The following is a 15,755-nucleotide window of genomic DNA, read 5'->3' as shown; positions in this document are numbered from 1 at the left end:
GAGAGTGTTGTTGTTGATAATTCCTTAGGCGGGGATAGCGGTGGAGCCCTGGGCGATTAGGAGGTACCAAGGTACCTCAAGTCTGGAGTGCCTCCTGGTCAATGCGCATGAAATCCACAAAGGGAGACCTGAGAGTTCGCATTTAATTACTTTTCAAAAGATAGAAAGACAGCGTCCAGATTCAATTATCTTTAGCGATGAGGGGCCTGGAAAAAGATCTGTGCGAGATGTGGACATGTGCAGGAGTAGCCAGGGTGCCACCATTGAAAAAGACCTGTTTACGGAAATACACACACTAGAGCTGCTTGTAAGAAGCAATTTTGGGTTGGTACAGAATTGGGCTCCGTAATTCTCAAGCTACTAGAAGTAGAAGTACAGGCATTATACGCTTAAATGCCTCTTATTGTTTGGTTCTTGGTACCTGGCACAACAATGACAGGCAGGGGTGGACCTTTAGCGGCCGTCGCCACAGCAACGGTGTTAGTTTTGAAGATTATGTAATTCAAGATCAAGCTGTCATGAACTCAAACACGAATAATCGGCAGTCTGTCTTACATGGAATGAGACATGCATTTACATTTACTGGGACAAAGCGCTCCGTACTCTGTATCATCAATAGTGCGTGTTTTATTAGCGTCGTAAGTGGTGAGTAGTGACCTCCAACTATAAACAAATCTAAAGCATATGAACAATGTAGCCAAGAGAAGAGGTATGCTAAACGACTCATCATTGGATGAGAATATCTATCTCTGAAATGCTGGATATCTTCTTCATGCATCTTCCGTTCCAAAACATATCAACGCCGTAACCCAATGGAAAGAAACATGAAATTAAAACTTTTGTTGTTGTTGATGAAAGACAATAATGCTTTGCCTCTTTCACTCCGCAGCCTCCACGCCTTTCTCAACGTCGGGTTGCTTCTTCTTCGTGTCTTCCCTCTGCTTGAGAGATGTGAGGCCCGTCTTGTGCTCTGTATGCTGCTTGCTGAGCGTCTTCTGCTTAACAAAGAGGCTGATGAAGAGACCCAAGGAAACGAAGCAGGTATAGGCGATGAACATCTTTTGCATGGCGTTCCAGTAGGCTGTCTGAGCCACCTCTTTCTGATGGCCATCGAGGCTGGCAATCAGGAATACACTTGACGCAGCCTCAGAGCCGGAAAATCTGGCGGCCAATTCGGGCCCGAGCTCTTGTTGTAGAAAGGCTTGCTGCTTCTGCATCTCATTGTCGAAGATGACACCGCCAATGACAACAGAAGTAGACGTTCCAAGTTGACGGAGGAACTGGAAGCTGGCAGTAGCAGCTCCAATATCGCGGGGCTCAACATTGGTTTGCAGGGCAATGAGAGGTGACTGGAAGTTGGGACCGACGCCAATACCGGCAATGATCTGGAAGATGATGATCTTGGCCCAGTTTGCCCTGGCACCTAGGTCAATGAAGAGACCAAAGCCTATGGTCATGATAAACAGTCCAGAAATGATGGGAATCTTGTAGTTGCCCGTCTTCTTGATGAAGACACCTGTGAGGGCAGATGTGAAGGACAGGGCCAGGACATAGGGCAAGATGTAGACACCGGAGAGAAGAGACGTGGCACCCAAGACGGCCTGGAAGTAGAGGGGAAGCCAGTAGCTGCCAGACATGAAGGTCATGGCGTGCATAATGGACAGACCGTAGGCGGCAATGCTTGTCCTGCCACGGAAAAGTCGAGTAGGCATCACGGGAAACTTGGCCACTCGGTTCTCATAAATACCAAAGAGGGCAATGGTGACGAAGCCAAAGACGATGAGGCAGATGACGGCAGCGGAGTCCCAGGGGAACTGAACACCACCAAACTCAAGCCCAAAGAGCAGCATAAGCGTGCCGCCAATGATGAGGATGTTACCGACCCAGTCAATGGCAGCCAATCCTTGTTTGACTGGCGTGCGAGGGTTGTGCAACTTGAGGACGAAGATGAGGATGAGCAGGCCAATGCCGCCCAGGGGCAGGTTGATATAGAAGCACCAGCGCCATGAGACCTTGCTGGTGAAGACACCACCAAGGATAGGTCCAATGGCCGAGGCCAGGGCCCAAACCATGCCGAGGATACCAAAATACATGCCTCGCTTGCGCATAGAGAAGAGATCAGAGATGCAGATGTTGGGAAGAACGATGGTGCCACCACCGCCGACTCCCTGGATGGCACGGGCAGCAATGAGCATGCCCATGCTGGTGCTGACAGCGCATAGTAGCGATCCAATCCAGAAGATGGCGACGCTCACGATGAGGGTTGGTTTGCGGCCGAAGATGTCAGAAATCTTGCCCCATGTGGGCACGAACGCAGCGTTGCCGAGCAGATAGGCGCTTCCGATCCAGATGTAGCCAGCGCTGGAGCCAAAGTGGTTGGAGATGGTCGGGATGGCAGTGGTGATGATGGTCATGTCAAGAGCAGCCAGGAACAGCGCCAGACACAGGGCGAAGATGACGAGAAACGTCTCGACCTTGGTCCGACCAGCTTCCGGCTCGTCTGCGGGCGGCCCTTGCGCCGGAGGTCCTCCGGCGGCCGGAGCTGTTGTTGAACCCGATGCTGATGCCGTCTCATCCTTTTCTAGCGTTGAAATGCCAATGTTGTTCTCCCCCAGCTCCTTGTCGACTCCGAGGCCAGCCTCAATGGCCTTGATCTCGCCATCTGTGCTGCGCGCGGGATTGACTGTGTCATCTGAGCTGGTGCGCCTATCCGGCGTTGTGGCTTGATCAACAGCCATTGTGAGGCGTCGATGGCTTGTGAGACACAGCTCGATGGGTTAGGGTTGGACGGCTGAGACTTTTTGGTGGAGCTTTCGCGTGGCGAGCGGACGCCGACTCCTCGTGGCGATTTTGTCTTGGACTCTCTCTCTCTTGGCTCTCTGCTTGGGAACAGAAAAATCCAAATCCTTGCCTTGCCTTGGCAGCGGCTGCAGTAAGACAAAGGGGAGAAGTTGAAAAAGATAGGGGAAGGCGAAAGAAGAAGAAAAGCCTGAAGAGTATGGGCAGAAGGGATGGTTGTCGACGGGGGACACTATTACTATATAGAAAGGTAGCGCTCCGATAGTCTCCCCCCTCCCCGGCAGAGAAGGTGAGCAAGAACCTCGAAATGCGTCAAGCATTCGCGTTTGTAATCAAGCGAGAGCCAGAAAAGAAATGCTACAGCTCGTCGGCCGGCCCACTTATACGCCGTTGTTTTCGTACTTCGTATGTACGAAGAGTGGGCTGCTCGAGTTCGGCGTGGGCTTGGCCCGATTCCCGGAACCCGGCACGGGACAAGCGCAGGATTTAGGCCTTGAAAATGCATCTTGAGAAAGACGACAATGAGCAGGATTGCTTGTTAATGCCCTGCCTAGAGATGAAAATATCGCCAAGATCAGCCTCGTGCGAGCTCAGGACCCGTGTATCGCCGTCGATGGCGCCCGTTGTTCCAGCTTGAGCTTGGCGCGTGCCTCTGTCACGGCCGATTGGTACGATGTTTGCCCTTTCCGACCCCAGGATGTGCGTCCTGCATTCGTAATAATGGCCCATTCTCACCGCAAAACACGCCTTCCGGCCACTCTGCCGGTGTTGGACCTTTTTGCTGTAGTGGGGGCGAGGCTTCATACCGGCCTGCAGGGCATCGGCCGAGAGCGGGTGCCAGCATTGGGCTGGTGAGATAGGCCAATGGCGGCGGCTGGTGAGCTGGATTTAAGGATTCGGCAATAAATTGGTTTCAAGGTTCTTTTTGCTCCCCCCCCTTTGATAGTGGCCGATGCCTGGTGAGCTCGAGGGGCTAGTGTGTAAGTGCATCTCCCCCCGGTGATTGCACAACTCCGAACAGCGAAGGCGAGTTAAAACAGACTACCACGCGCGCCCTATGGTGATTTTCATTTTGTCTTGTAGTCTGGTTGTTGGTTGACAGAGGCAAAGCATTCGCTGTTCGTCAGACTCCGTTAGATAGAATACCTAGGAATCAATAAGAGTTCAAGCTTGACATCCCCTCGGTAGAATCACTTACCTCGGAGCATATCATCATCCGGCCACATCACCACATCACCAAATCACATCCCAAGCAATCACACTCGTTGCCCAAATTGTTTGCTCCCCCCCTTTGCGCTGGCTGGATGGACCCGGTCAGAGTCAGAGTTTTGAAGAGCCCACAAAAATTGCTGCCCCGCGCGGCATTCTTTTGCCTGTTAAAGTTCTTTTTTTCGCTCCCGCCCAGGCTAGATCCATAACGGGGGAAGCCAAGCCTGCAAAGTGGACGCAGTAATGGAGTAGCATTTTCATCTGAATTTTCTGCATGTGCTGCATGTGCTTTGCGGAAGGTGATTTGGCCACTGTGCTGTGCTGTGCTGTCAGAGAGGCAACCCGGAGAGAATTCCCGAATCCAGAGAATGCTTAGAACGTGGCTTCACGGCCGGCCAATCTTTGCGCGTCACTCGTTTTCGTTTTGCATGAGCATTTTCACTGACTGACTAATAAATTAAAAGTTCCTTCCATTCATATCCATCCCACCATGCATCAGGTGCAGCAAGAAGGAGCGCCATCGGAACCTGCCGTAGTGCCTACCTTGGCATCTTATTAGCATCTTAGTACGAGTAGTGCCTGCCTATATCCAGCAAAGCCAGCTCCAATGACTATTACAGCGAGGCAAGCACTCCACAATTAGCTCCTTGGGCCGCGATTCACCGACGTGGGAAGGAATTATTCCGTTCGGCGATCGCTGGTACGTACCGAGAATACGTGAATACGGCGTATTCCCCGACCTCTTTGGGTTCCAGGTTTATTTTTGGTGTACTTCACTACAAGACTCATGCTCGCTCTCTTTTTACTTGCTTTAGTACTATAGCAGTAACACGTAATGATATGCCTTGATAGAATTCTGATAGGCTATGAGCTTACTCTAGATAGTTGAAGCAATCCAGAAATGATGGAAGATTTGAGTCAGTGGCTCGGTGGCGCACAGCAAGTCAAGTGGCCAAACGTCACATGTGCAAAACACCTGTGCATCAAGTTATCCAAGTTGTACTCGGACATCCCATCTTCACCAAGTAACGATGAAATAGATCCAAGTGATCAACAAGTATCTGTAGCCAACAAAAAATCATGCAAAGATACTTGATCAACACTATCAAGGTGAGGTTCATGGCAGCAAAAGATTCTCTTGAAAGAACAGGCTTATTAAAAACGCCGTCACGTAGAACCATCGTTGCTCCTCTTGCATCTGCTCTCAAACCAGTCCATTCCATCTGTTTCTATCACCTTTATTTCGCAGCAATACAAAAGCTCTAGCACTAAAAGACGATATTGACCCAAAACAAATCGGCCCTGTTAACATGGGTAAAAAAGAGAGAATGATTGCACAAGAAAACGCTCGCTATATAAGCAGCGTTAACAAAGTGATCGAGTTTAGCAAAGAATTGACCAAAATCAATGCTGCTCACGAATTCAGCTTCTGCGCCAACATTGTCATACCCCAAAGGGAAAACGCTCTTAGAACGGCACTACATATTTTCAGTTGCAATTTCGGTCGCCGTCATCGCGTTTTCTATTCAGATGGCTCTTCTATCGTAAATTCAAGACTTAATTCGGCACCACCAACTGTCGAGCATACATCAATCATTCCATCCGGTGCTGCTGTTGTCTACAAAACTAGGAGAGATGAAAACTGGAACATGAAATACTTTACTCCAACCAGCCGAGGTCGAGACACCATCTTCACCGAAGTTGCTGCCATTGCACATGCTTTGACAATTGCCATGGCAGAGAGGGCGCTTTACCTGGACGACAATAAGAAACATTCCAATGGAAAGGCTAGGTGGTCCAAAGTGACCATTTTTAGCGATTGCATAGAGGCGCTGAAAAGGATATCCAGGCTTCGAGAGATCGCCATCGCCGATGCCCAATCGCTCTGCGATCCCATTCTACGCCAAATCATGAGCATTTCACACTATTTTTACGGCAATGAAGTCCAAATCGAGTTGCGCTGGGTTCCAGGCCACTCTCGGGTTCAAGGTAACTGCCTCGCCGACACTGCAGCCCGGTACGCAGCAAATCATCAAAATGTCGGCATGCTCCTCCCGGAAGGATTAAATTGGGACACGGAACCTTTGTCAAATGATGTGAAAACACATGGCTAGCAACAACAGAGAATGTCTCCGAAATGGATCGGTTAGATATGCCGAGTAATCGACCAGGTTGCTTGGTTGAACCGATGGACACGCAATGCATTGCAATTACGCAAGAACAACAACATGCAAGCACGGAAGAATCCGCATGATGAAAAATACGATCCGCTCTTAACACAAGGCAGAGTTACTCAACTAACCTACGTGAATCGAGGTCATCATGAAGGAATATTTGTGGAACACCCCGATAATTCCGAGATGGCAGCCTTTAAGGCCGATCGGAGAAGAATAAATGTCTAAATGATGACATTAACTGCGAATGACACGGCTTTTCTGTTTAGCCGATGGAGTGCCATTGACAACAGACCCCTGGCTGGAAAAGAAAGACTTCATAGGGGATGAATCATAGTCTACAAAGGACTGTAGGATAGGAGTTATGGTTATTAGGGTTAATGACTAACTGTCAGTCAGGAACATGACAAAAGCCAAGTTGCAAAGTAAACCCATCTGTATTAAGAGGCAAAAAAGCTATGAATATGAATCCAAGGTTAAAGCACGTTTACACAATGCCATGCATGATATCCCAACCCAAAACACCCAACAAACATCCCAAGTAGTAATAATGACAAAAACGACAAGCCTCAGAATTACAAATATTTCGCTCTCGTCAGAATGATTAGCATGCAAAATCCCCCAACCCTTCCCCATTCATCCCCCGTAAACATCCCTTGAGTGTTCCAAAACTCAAAACACCGTCAGCGTGTTAACATAGTCATTCCTCAAGACTTCAAAAACCATCCCAGGAAAACCATACAGCGTCGTCGTAGAATCGCCATTCGCCTCCGGCCTCCTCGCGCCGCTCTCTTCCCAACCGCCGAGAAACTCGCAACTGCTGCCCGGACTGTCGCCCCAGCCACGGTTCAGGACCATACCCCCTTGCCGCGGCTGAGTCTTGTCTGTGGGGTAGGCGCCCTCCCATTTCCTACTCATGAGATTCTCAATCGTCTTGAATTCCATCTCGGAGTTGACGGGGCCAACATTACTGGCCAAGAAGTCATCTAGGTAGCTAATTTCCCAGCGGCATCGTCGATGGCGGTTGAATTCATAGGAGCCGGGGATGTTGCCGTGGAGTACCAGTTTCGTCGCAACCAGTCGATCGCGAGCGTGAGTCTTGATTCCATTACCAATATCGTCTGGTACTTGTGTCTCTCCTGGCGGCAGGCTCGAAGGCGGTACGGGCGTAGACATGAGAATGTCAAAGCCAAAATAAAAGTAGTTGTAGAAGCACTCTCCAGACGCATTATCCCCCCCTTCATCTTCTACCGCGGCCTCATTATCTGATTCGTCAGAGCCGGTATGCATCGACGACTGGTCCGTATCCGTCGACTCATCCGGCCGACCCAAGTCCTTCACATTAGGGCGGCCATGTGTATTACTAGCGGCTCGCATCTTGTGAATGACCATCTTCTGGTCATTCTTACGGTATATCGCATTCGGCGGTCCAAGCTCCGCCACGAGATCCTGTGGCGTGGTCTCACCAAGGATGATCCAGAAAGAGCTCGCTGTCCATTTCCGAAATAGCTGTATCTTGCCTCCGCCGTGAAGTCGAATCAAGGATACCTCATCAGGGTAAACGTCCTTTCCACGAGGTATGGTTGAAGTCACCTTGACGCTAGGCAAAACCTCCGTCCACAGCGTCGGCCGCACTTCCGCCCAAGAATTACCACTAAACACAGCCATAGAAGTCGCAATCTGCGATGAAGAAGCAGAAAGCAGCGAAACGACATCTTTGTCGGCAGAGTATACAGAGGTGGGCACGGAAAAGTTAAAGGCCACGCCGGGATACGACAAGACATACGTTCCGTTGCCCTGAGATGCCGCCGGAGGAATGAACTCGCCCGCGTAAGTCGGTCCCAGTAGCCGATGGTAAATGTGCCGAAAGGTAGGTCCCGCCGATGATTCCCCCGGCACCTCGGGAGCAGCGGCGCCGGCCGGCCGTACCAGATCCCGATCCTTAAAGGTGATGTGGCTCTTTGTAAAGTCGATGACTTCGATCAGGCGGAGGCGCTGCTCAGGGCCGTCGAAGCGCAGCCTGATGCCGTTTTGTGGCAGCACGACGCATACTGGTTCGGTGACGGGCTGGTCTCGGGAGTAGAGGACTTCGAGCTTCGGGAACGCTTGCGGTTCTGCCTTGACTCGGGTCAGGACATCGTGGAGGGACGCGCCAAGGGCTAGTAGATACGGTGAGTCGGGGTCTCAAGAGAGTTTTGGAGTCTAGGTTAGATTCTGCTTACTGAAGAACCCGAGAGCCCGTCCAGGATGAAGCTGTGCGGTAAAGAGCGACATGGAGAGAGATGATGAAGACGCGACAAGACCCAGGGGTCAGCGGGGTTGGAAACGCAGTGACAACACTCTTGCACGAACGTATAGCGGGGCGGTTTATCAATCGTCGGTTCTTTGTTGAGCTATTTGGGGGTGAAGATAATACAAAGGCATTCGTCGATAGTACGATGATTTCGGAATATTTGCTTATGCAGCAGTTATGAAGGTCCAAGAGGCGCTGGAATGTTGCTGATTTGGGGCCGTTCAGCAGCTGGCAATGTCACGAGCTTGGAGTTGGCGCAGGGACCAGCACCCTGTGATTGCCCCGATGACGGCATAGCGTGGGGCGCGAGATTAGATAAGCATTTTGATGCTTGTTGCTTGTGACTTGAATGCATCGGATTTCAATATTGCCAATATAGAGCTGAGACAGAGAGCAGATATTGCGTCTCTTGTCCAAAAAAGGTGATGTTTTAAATACATGTTATATAGTACAGTACAGTTTTCCATGGAGGGTTAGGGCCTCGTGATATCAACCTCATCAGACTCCTCATTCAAGGCCTCACCATTCCTTGACCTCGCCGCTCTTGGGCTTCTGCATACGGATAACTTTGTCGCAGTTCAACAAGCACAGAGGATCAAAGGCCTTTTTGATCTACATCCCCACGTTAATATTCATGAAAAAAAGGTTGAGTATAAGAGAGTGGCTCGTATGACTTACCTGGCGCATCGCATCCACCGTCGTCTCCCCAAGTTCATGAGGCAGGTAGTCTCTCTTAACCAAACCAACGCCATGCTCTCCCTGTCAAGAAGATCAGTATGTGAAGCTTTTTTCCCTTCTCTTGTCAAATAGTTCTCGACTTACAGAAACTGTGCCCTCGAGCTCAACTGCCCGCTTCACCATCCGTGAAACAACCGCCTCGGCCTTTTTCCGCTGCGCATCGTTGTACAAAAGAATAGCTTTTCTCCGGTTAGCAACATGCCTCATTCACTCAAAGACTCCGCCAAATGTTACTTACTATGAAAGTTTCCATCTCCAACATGCCCAACGATAGACGCAAACAGCCCGCTCTTCTGAATATCCGCCTTGGTCTCCTCAATCAACTGCGGCAGCCTACTCATCGGAACAGCCACGTCCCCAGTCCAGACCCGATCGCCCTCCTTCTTCGCCGACATGGTGCTCCAGAGCGCTTCCTTTCTCGCACTCCACAGCTCGTCGCGCTCAGTCTCGTTTTTGGCAAACTCGAATGACTTGCTGCCGGCCTGCGAGGCGAGCGCTTGGACCTGCGCAATCTGCTCCTTGACGCCGCTGGGTGTTCCGGTAAACTTGAAAAACAGGGTAGGGGCCTCAGTCCATGTGCGAGAAGTGGTTTTGGATATGTTGATGACCTTCATCTGGTTGTCGTCCAAAATCTCCACGGCTGCAACGGGGATGCCCTTGCCGACAACTTTGCTCACACAGTTGGCTGCGTGGCGAATCGAGGGAAATGAGCACACCGCGACGCTCATAGACTCGGGCTTAACTGTAAGCTTAAGCGTAGCTTCCGTCACCAGACCGAGAGTGCCTTCAGATCCAATAAAGAGCTTTGTGAGGTCGTAGCCGGCAGAGCTCTTGCGAGGGCGTTGCCGAGTCTTGAGAATGGTGCCGTCTGCCATGACAACCGTCAAGCTAAGAACCCACTCCCTCATTGTGCCATATCTGTAAGCATTGGTGCCGCTGCATCCAGTTCCGACCATGCCTCCGATCATGGCTCCTGGGCCAGGGTCCGGAGGGAAGAACAGGCCCTTCTCTCCAAGCTCCCTATTCAATTCTTCCCAACCAACAGCAGGCTGAACAACCACATCCAAATCATCCTCGTGCAAGGCCAGAACCTTGTCCATCCGGCCAAAGTCGATGGAAATGCCCTTCCTCGTCGGCGTAAACTGCCCCTCAATGCTAGTTCCTCCACTGTAGGCAGAGACCGGAATCTTCCTCAGGTGGCAGATCTTCATAATCTCCGACACCTCCTCCGTTGAGCCGGGATACACCACGCAGAACGAACGGTCGTCAGGTCCGGCCTTGTGGCTCGTCCAGTCCGATGTAGAGTGCGCAGTTATCTGGTCCTCGTCCGTGCTGACATTTTCCTTTCCGACAATCTTGACAAAGTCCGCCCATGCCGCCTGCATGTTCTCCAGCTTGACGTTATGCGCCGGTGGTCTCGTCTTGGATAAGGGCAACGTCGAGGTCTGCTCGGGTTCTCGCGGCCAGTAGGTACCCAGCCAGTATGAAATGCCAACGCTCGATAAGAACACTAAAGACGCCAGAAATGTCAGTATACGGAAAAGAGACAGCTGTAGAGCCAGCAGCAGCCCGTCACATACAGAAAGTCAGCATCCAATTCCTCGCAGGGTCGTTCATGTCCCTCCACTTCTCGTACTGCTCGCGCTGCTCGCGCTCCCTCCTCAGACGAGCCCCGATGCTGCCCATGACCTGGCCCTGGAACGACCTCCCCAGCTTCTGCTCATTGCCCTGCCTCGGCGCCTTGGGCTCAATCTCTGTCGCATAGTGTCGCGCAGCTGCTCCGGGTCGCACCGCAGCCAAGCTCCGCAGAGCCTGTGCGCGGCGCAGTGGATGCGCTGCCGAACCACACTTGAGCATTTGGTTGCTTATTCGATGCTATTGGGCCCGCGGCCTGGATCTGGGACAGCTGCCGCACGCAAAGTACAGCAGACGCTCAGTTTGCAGTGTGGTTGAGTTGCATTGAAAATGATCGATGGCGATTGCGAAATGCGAAGCTTAGCTTTTGCAATGGTGGGGGCGGGCCAAAGATGTCAGTAAGTCAGTGCTTAGAAGATGTTAGCGGCGGGTCGGTGTTAGATTCGGCATTTCACGGTAGTCTTTCAACGGAGAATACGAATACTGAAGAATTCAATGTTTATTACCTATTCTTCATTATACCACACGAAATGCAAGAAACTTCTAATGGTATAGAAATCGAACCAATCAAACCCCCAGCACAATGTAAACAGATTTCCCTCAGCAATAGCCAACTCCGAGTGTCCATGCCATATCCAATCCATGGATGCCAAAATTAACCCAACCCCTAACACCGGTAACCGCCCATTATGGTGTGGTTATGCGTATTTGAATAGCAGACAATATTCACAAACCCTGCTAAACTCCATCTATAACCCTTCCTTAACCAAAACGCCAATGCCGAAGACAAGTCGTCGTTGCTGACTTCCAACGACATCTATACAGCTTTCTTGCTGTCATCCATGCGTGCGTTATGAGTCAAAAAACCAAAATCAAAGTAAAGTCCAAAATGAAAAGGGGGATGACCAAAAAGAAGGAAAAAACATGGGCGAGAAAAAAAAAAAAGTAACGCCAAGAAAAGATAAGAGGTGAGGAAAAGAAAAAGAAATAAAAGATTGAGCCCTTCTTACTCTTAGATAAAGCGGCATTGCTCAGACGATACTCTATGCCCGATGTCCAGCCGAGTCGGTAATCAACTGTTGCCAATATGCAGATGCCGCTTCATCTATGGACGTTTGAGGCCATGAATGGGCTTCAAAGTGACCATGGCCATTGGCGAGCGTCATAGTACCGTCAGAGCCGTCGTTGGGTGGACCTCCAAGCACGCCAGGAGTGTCGTCAACGGCGGGCCACTGCCCTGAAGCCACTGCATGAAATGACGCATTGCCATGCGACTGAGTGGCATAGGGAGCACCCGTGAAGCTCGCGTGCGCAAATCCGGGGAGCGGAGCCTCAGGGGGAGACTGATACTGCGACATGTCGGGTAACGACATATTCGCGTGCCCGTGAAAACCGTATATCCGTGCCTCATGCAAGGGAAAATTGCCAGATGAAGGCTGAACCGGTTGATAAGGATTCATGGTGCCGGTGTCAGGGCTCGACGTTGCCTGGAAAGTAAATGGACTCTCAGGCACATTATCAAACGTCTTCATTGGTGAATAATTTCCCACGCCTGCTCCATCAAAAGACAACTGAGGATTTTGCTGTGGCTGGGTTTCCAACTCCCCAGTGTACAGGTTCACGTCCGTATTGTCGGCATGAGGACGCTTTGAGTGCAGCGTATCCATGTCGTCGACACTCTTCCTTTTGGCCTGTCGAGAAGGGCGATCATCGCGGAGCCTCTTCAAGACGTCCCGCGACAACACAACCAATGCCTTTTGTTTCTTCTCGTCTGGATCGTTACCTGATTCGATCAAAGCCCTAGCCCTGCCAATCTTGTCGTACCGGGTGCCCCAGCGGTCCATCAACAACTCCCAAGCATCAGGCGTGGGCGTCACAGCGAGCTTGTCTCCGAACCCTCCTGTTTTAAGAAGGGTAATCATGATCTCTCGTGCCACCCTAGCCTCCTCAGGATTTAATCCCAAGGCATTTTTGGCGTCTGTTTGCGTCATCTTTGGCCCCAAACGCTCTGTTTTCGCAAAATTTCTGCACATGATATGCAAGGCTTTCATGTTTCTCTCGACGTTCTCAGGGGACGTACCCACTCTGGGGTATAATTCAGGGTGCTCATGCAACAGGTCCCTTATTGCTTCATCCCATTTTTCAGTCGTGTGGGATTTTGAGCGAATACCCCTGCGGTTGCAGATAGCCGTAAATGTATTACGGAGTGCCGCAATTTTTTCGTCATCTATTCCCAGCATGCGTTTAGCCGCCGTAAGCGTCATTTCAGACTTGCGACGACGCAGAGAATGCCCTGTGATCCTGTTTGGGTTCATCGCATCTCCAGGCTCCTTGGATCTTGGAGTAAAATACTCAATTGATGATACAGATGAATTACGGCGAGGCACCATGGATTCATCTCCTGCGTAATCGCCATCAAAATAGCTCCCGGGAGAGGGTTGTGATATGCCGCTTTGGGTAGACTTGGACCTAACTCTGGCCCCTTGCCTATTGTATAATCCCATGGCCTTGCCTAGTTTGGCGACTTCCTGTTCAGTCACTTGAAAGCCCTCTTGTTGGAGCTGTTGGGCTATCTGTAGCCACGACAAGTTCTGCTCCCAAAGCTCCGTGACCCGACCCGGCGGGACGTCGGGCTTGACTTGGTGCTGTTTCTTGAGAAACCCCCATTTCTTGAGTTGATCCTGCAATGCTCGTTTCCTACAGCAGAATGTTAGTTTCCGCTGCCGCCAACTACGACCCATGATGTTGGATGATCCACGACACGCAGAGGGCGCTGTAGTTGATGGGGGAACTGGACTCGCCGATTTAACTTACTTGGGCCTGAAGCTATACTCGCTGGCTAGCTGAATCATGACCTGACTCAAGGACCGGCCATCTTGGATATACAGCTGGAAGATGACTTCCCTGTGCTTCTCCCACTCATAAACCATTGCGACGGAAACGCGTGGGATGCATGCCAGGTCAGATGGTGAGGGCGGTTGGATGCAGATGCAAATGCAAATGCACTGGCAAAATCCCAGTGGAGAGGGATCGCTGCCGCTAGGAATCTGGGATCTCTGGACCTAAATAGTGGTCCATGTAGTGCCTAAGTACTTGGCTGATATGGCAGGTCTAGCCTGTTTGGGGAGCAGGCACGCTTTATAGCACGCGGTACAGGTAGGTTAGGTAAGCAGAAATGGGGCTATTTTTGGTTCTCGGTGCAATTATGTCTACAATGGGAAACTTCCAAGGTTGTTTTTCACGCGCCGCAAGCCACAACGTATCAAGGTGCAAAGGGAGAAGACGATTAAAGGACAAATATATCGATCAATTAGACGTCATTGGACAAGATAGGACTAGCGGCAGCTAGGCAGGCAATCGAAGCTAGAGGACAATGAGGCGAATTCTCATCTTTCCCATCTTTCTCATCATGAGCACTTATACTAGGCAGTCGTAGCTCTGTTTAACTCGTGAGAATTCGATCGCATAGCCCTGCCACCTGAGTCCGATTCGGTCCGTCGACTTCCTGATCCCATCATTAGTTCATTCCTCATTGGCCAAGTCGTTTGTTTCCCCCTGTGCCAATCTGCCCCCCACGTCATCTTCCCTAACGGCCGCACGCATAGGTACACTCCGCCAGCATCTACTTTGTTAGCTTGGTATTGATTGTCATCAACTTGCCACTCACAACCTGAAAAGTACCAAGCTAACAAATTAGATGCCTGCGGAGTGTACTATAGCCATGACATATTGAGGACTTGCGGGTGTCTGTTGATCCTTGTAGCTGCTCAAGTTATGGCTATAGATCCCGTGAGATGTGGTGTGATTGATTGGTTTGGGGCCCTACTTCAACATGGCTGCCGTGGAGAGGGAAATGCGGCTTCGTGCTAGATGATCCGAGATGTGATCTCCAAGGCTCAACTCCCTCGCTTTCGTTGGAACATTCTGCACGACAGCATTAACACAAGTCAAGAGACAAATAAAATGGGATTTCAGAGCAAGGGCTCTTTCATCACCTCCAAGACCCAAATAATTCGCCCAATCGGTGCGAATATGGCTTCCAATGAGGCTAGAACCCCTGCTTGATGCGAAGAGAAAAAGAGGGCCTATCTCTTTTTGGATGGGAGAGTGATTTACTTATACTGCTCGTGTGATTATACTTTAGGGCGAGATTAGGCCCACGGAACACCTCTTTTTGAGCTTCCAAATCCAGAGAGCATTAGGCTTTCCATATCGGCCCAAATATCCACGCCATCTTTCTCCCTCTCGGCATATTCACGGTGTATATCAACATCGAGCTGCGTAGTGTTCATGTGGGTTCCATTAGCTTTGAAGATACTCTCCACTGTTGGGGTTGAAGTTGATATGAAATATGCTCTTGGATAACGATCTCGAACTATTAAATCCACCAGCTCTCGTACTTAATGGGTCACAATTGTTGAGCCCAAATTTGGGTTCTGTTGCGTTGTAGTACAGTTACATAGAGAGGCTTTGATTACGCGGCCATGGGTTTACAGTTTTTCTCCGTTTCAGAGTAAATCATGGAAGCAGGAGCAGTGTCGTGATTTCACATGCCTAAGTGATCACTGACATCAATACTACCGCTCCATGATCGGCGATATTTGAGGCAACAGCGTTATACTATTTAATCTAGAATATTCTACTAGGCTTCAGTTACTTCTTCGTGAACTACCTTGATGGATAATAATAACAGTCTGCCTGCATTATCGGCCCTACTCAATTCTTATTCCTTCCATGCCATAAACTTGGGTGATAGGGGAGACATACCTGTTCCATTCATAGCGGTGATACGGAGATGGATAGGAGAGCCTCTCTAAGTAAGTCACTAGAAAACCGCTTCACGTTATCACATTACAAACGCGACTTATACCAATCGCAAACCTTAAAATTCCACTAATAGCATATAA

The 15,755-nt window shown here is 50.3% G+C and overlaps 5 protein-coding genes across 5 annotated transcripts; 1 reads left to right on the top strand and 4 right to left on the bottom strand.

The window, feature by feature from the left end:
* Positions 1-878: 878 nt before the first annotated feature.
* Positions 879-2,738, bottom strand: T069G_03703 (major facilitator superfamily domain-containing protein; the record flags this gene model as incomplete). The annotated part of the gene is made up of 1 exon (XM_056170913.1): positions 879-2,738. One exon carries the CDS (start codon positions 2,736-2,738, stop codon positions 879-881), a length of 1,860 nt encoding a protein of 619 aa, XP_056031805.1.
* Positions 2,739-5,318: 2,580 nt separating this feature from the next.
* On the top strand, positions 5,319-6,122 carry T069G_03702 (RNase H domain-containing protein; the record flags this gene model as incomplete). The annotated part of the gene is made up of 1 exon (XM_056170912.1): positions 5,319-6,122. One exon carries the CDS (start codon positions 5,319-5,321, stop codon positions 6,120-6,122), a length of 804 nt encoding a protein of 267 aa, XP_056031804.1.
* A 732-nt stretch (positions 6,123-6,854) lies between these two features.
* T069G_03701 (uncharacterized protein) lies at positions 6,855-8,456 on the bottom strand (the record flags this gene model as incomplete). The annotated part of the gene is made up of 2 exons (XM_056170911.1): positions 6,855-8,341; positions 8,405-8,456. 2 exons carry the CDS (start codon positions 8,454-8,456, stop codon positions 6,855-6,857), a joined length of 1,539 nt encoding a protein of 512 aa, XP_056031803.1.
* A 538-nt stretch (positions 8,457-8,994) lies between these two features.
* On the bottom strand, positions 8,995-11,070 carry T069G_03700 (FAD binding domain-containing protein; the record flags this gene model as incomplete). The annotated part of the gene is made up of 5 exons (XM_056170910.1): positions 8,995-9,087; positions 9,154-9,234; positions 9,298-9,392; positions 9,452-10,723; positions 10,794-11,070. 5 exons carry the CDS (start codon positions 11,068-11,070, stop codon positions 8,995-8,997), a joined length of 1,818 nt encoding a protein of 605 aa, XP_056031802.1.
* An 821-nt stretch (positions 11,071-11,891) lies between these two features.
* T069G_03699 (clr5 domain-containing protein) lies at positions 11,892-13,778 on the bottom strand (the record flags this gene model as incomplete). The annotated part of the gene is made up of 2 exons (XM_056170909.1): positions 11,892-13,545; positions 13,663-13,778. 2 exons carry the CDS (start codon positions 13,776-13,778, stop codon positions 11,892-11,894), a joined length of 1,770 nt encoding a protein of 589 aa, XP_056031801.1.
* Positions 13,779-15,755: the final 1,977 nt, after the last annotated feature.

The sequence above is a fragment of the Trichoderma breve genome, chromosome 2 (genome assembly GCF_028502605.1).
Source record: "Trichoderma breve strain T069 chromosome 2, whole genome shotgun sequence".
NCBI lineage: Eukaryota > Fungi > Ascomycota > Sordariomycetes > Hypocreales > Hypocreaceae > Trichoderma > Trichoderma breve.
Note: the sequence above shows the minus strand (reverse complement) of the source record. Positions and strands in the feature narration are given on the sequence as shown.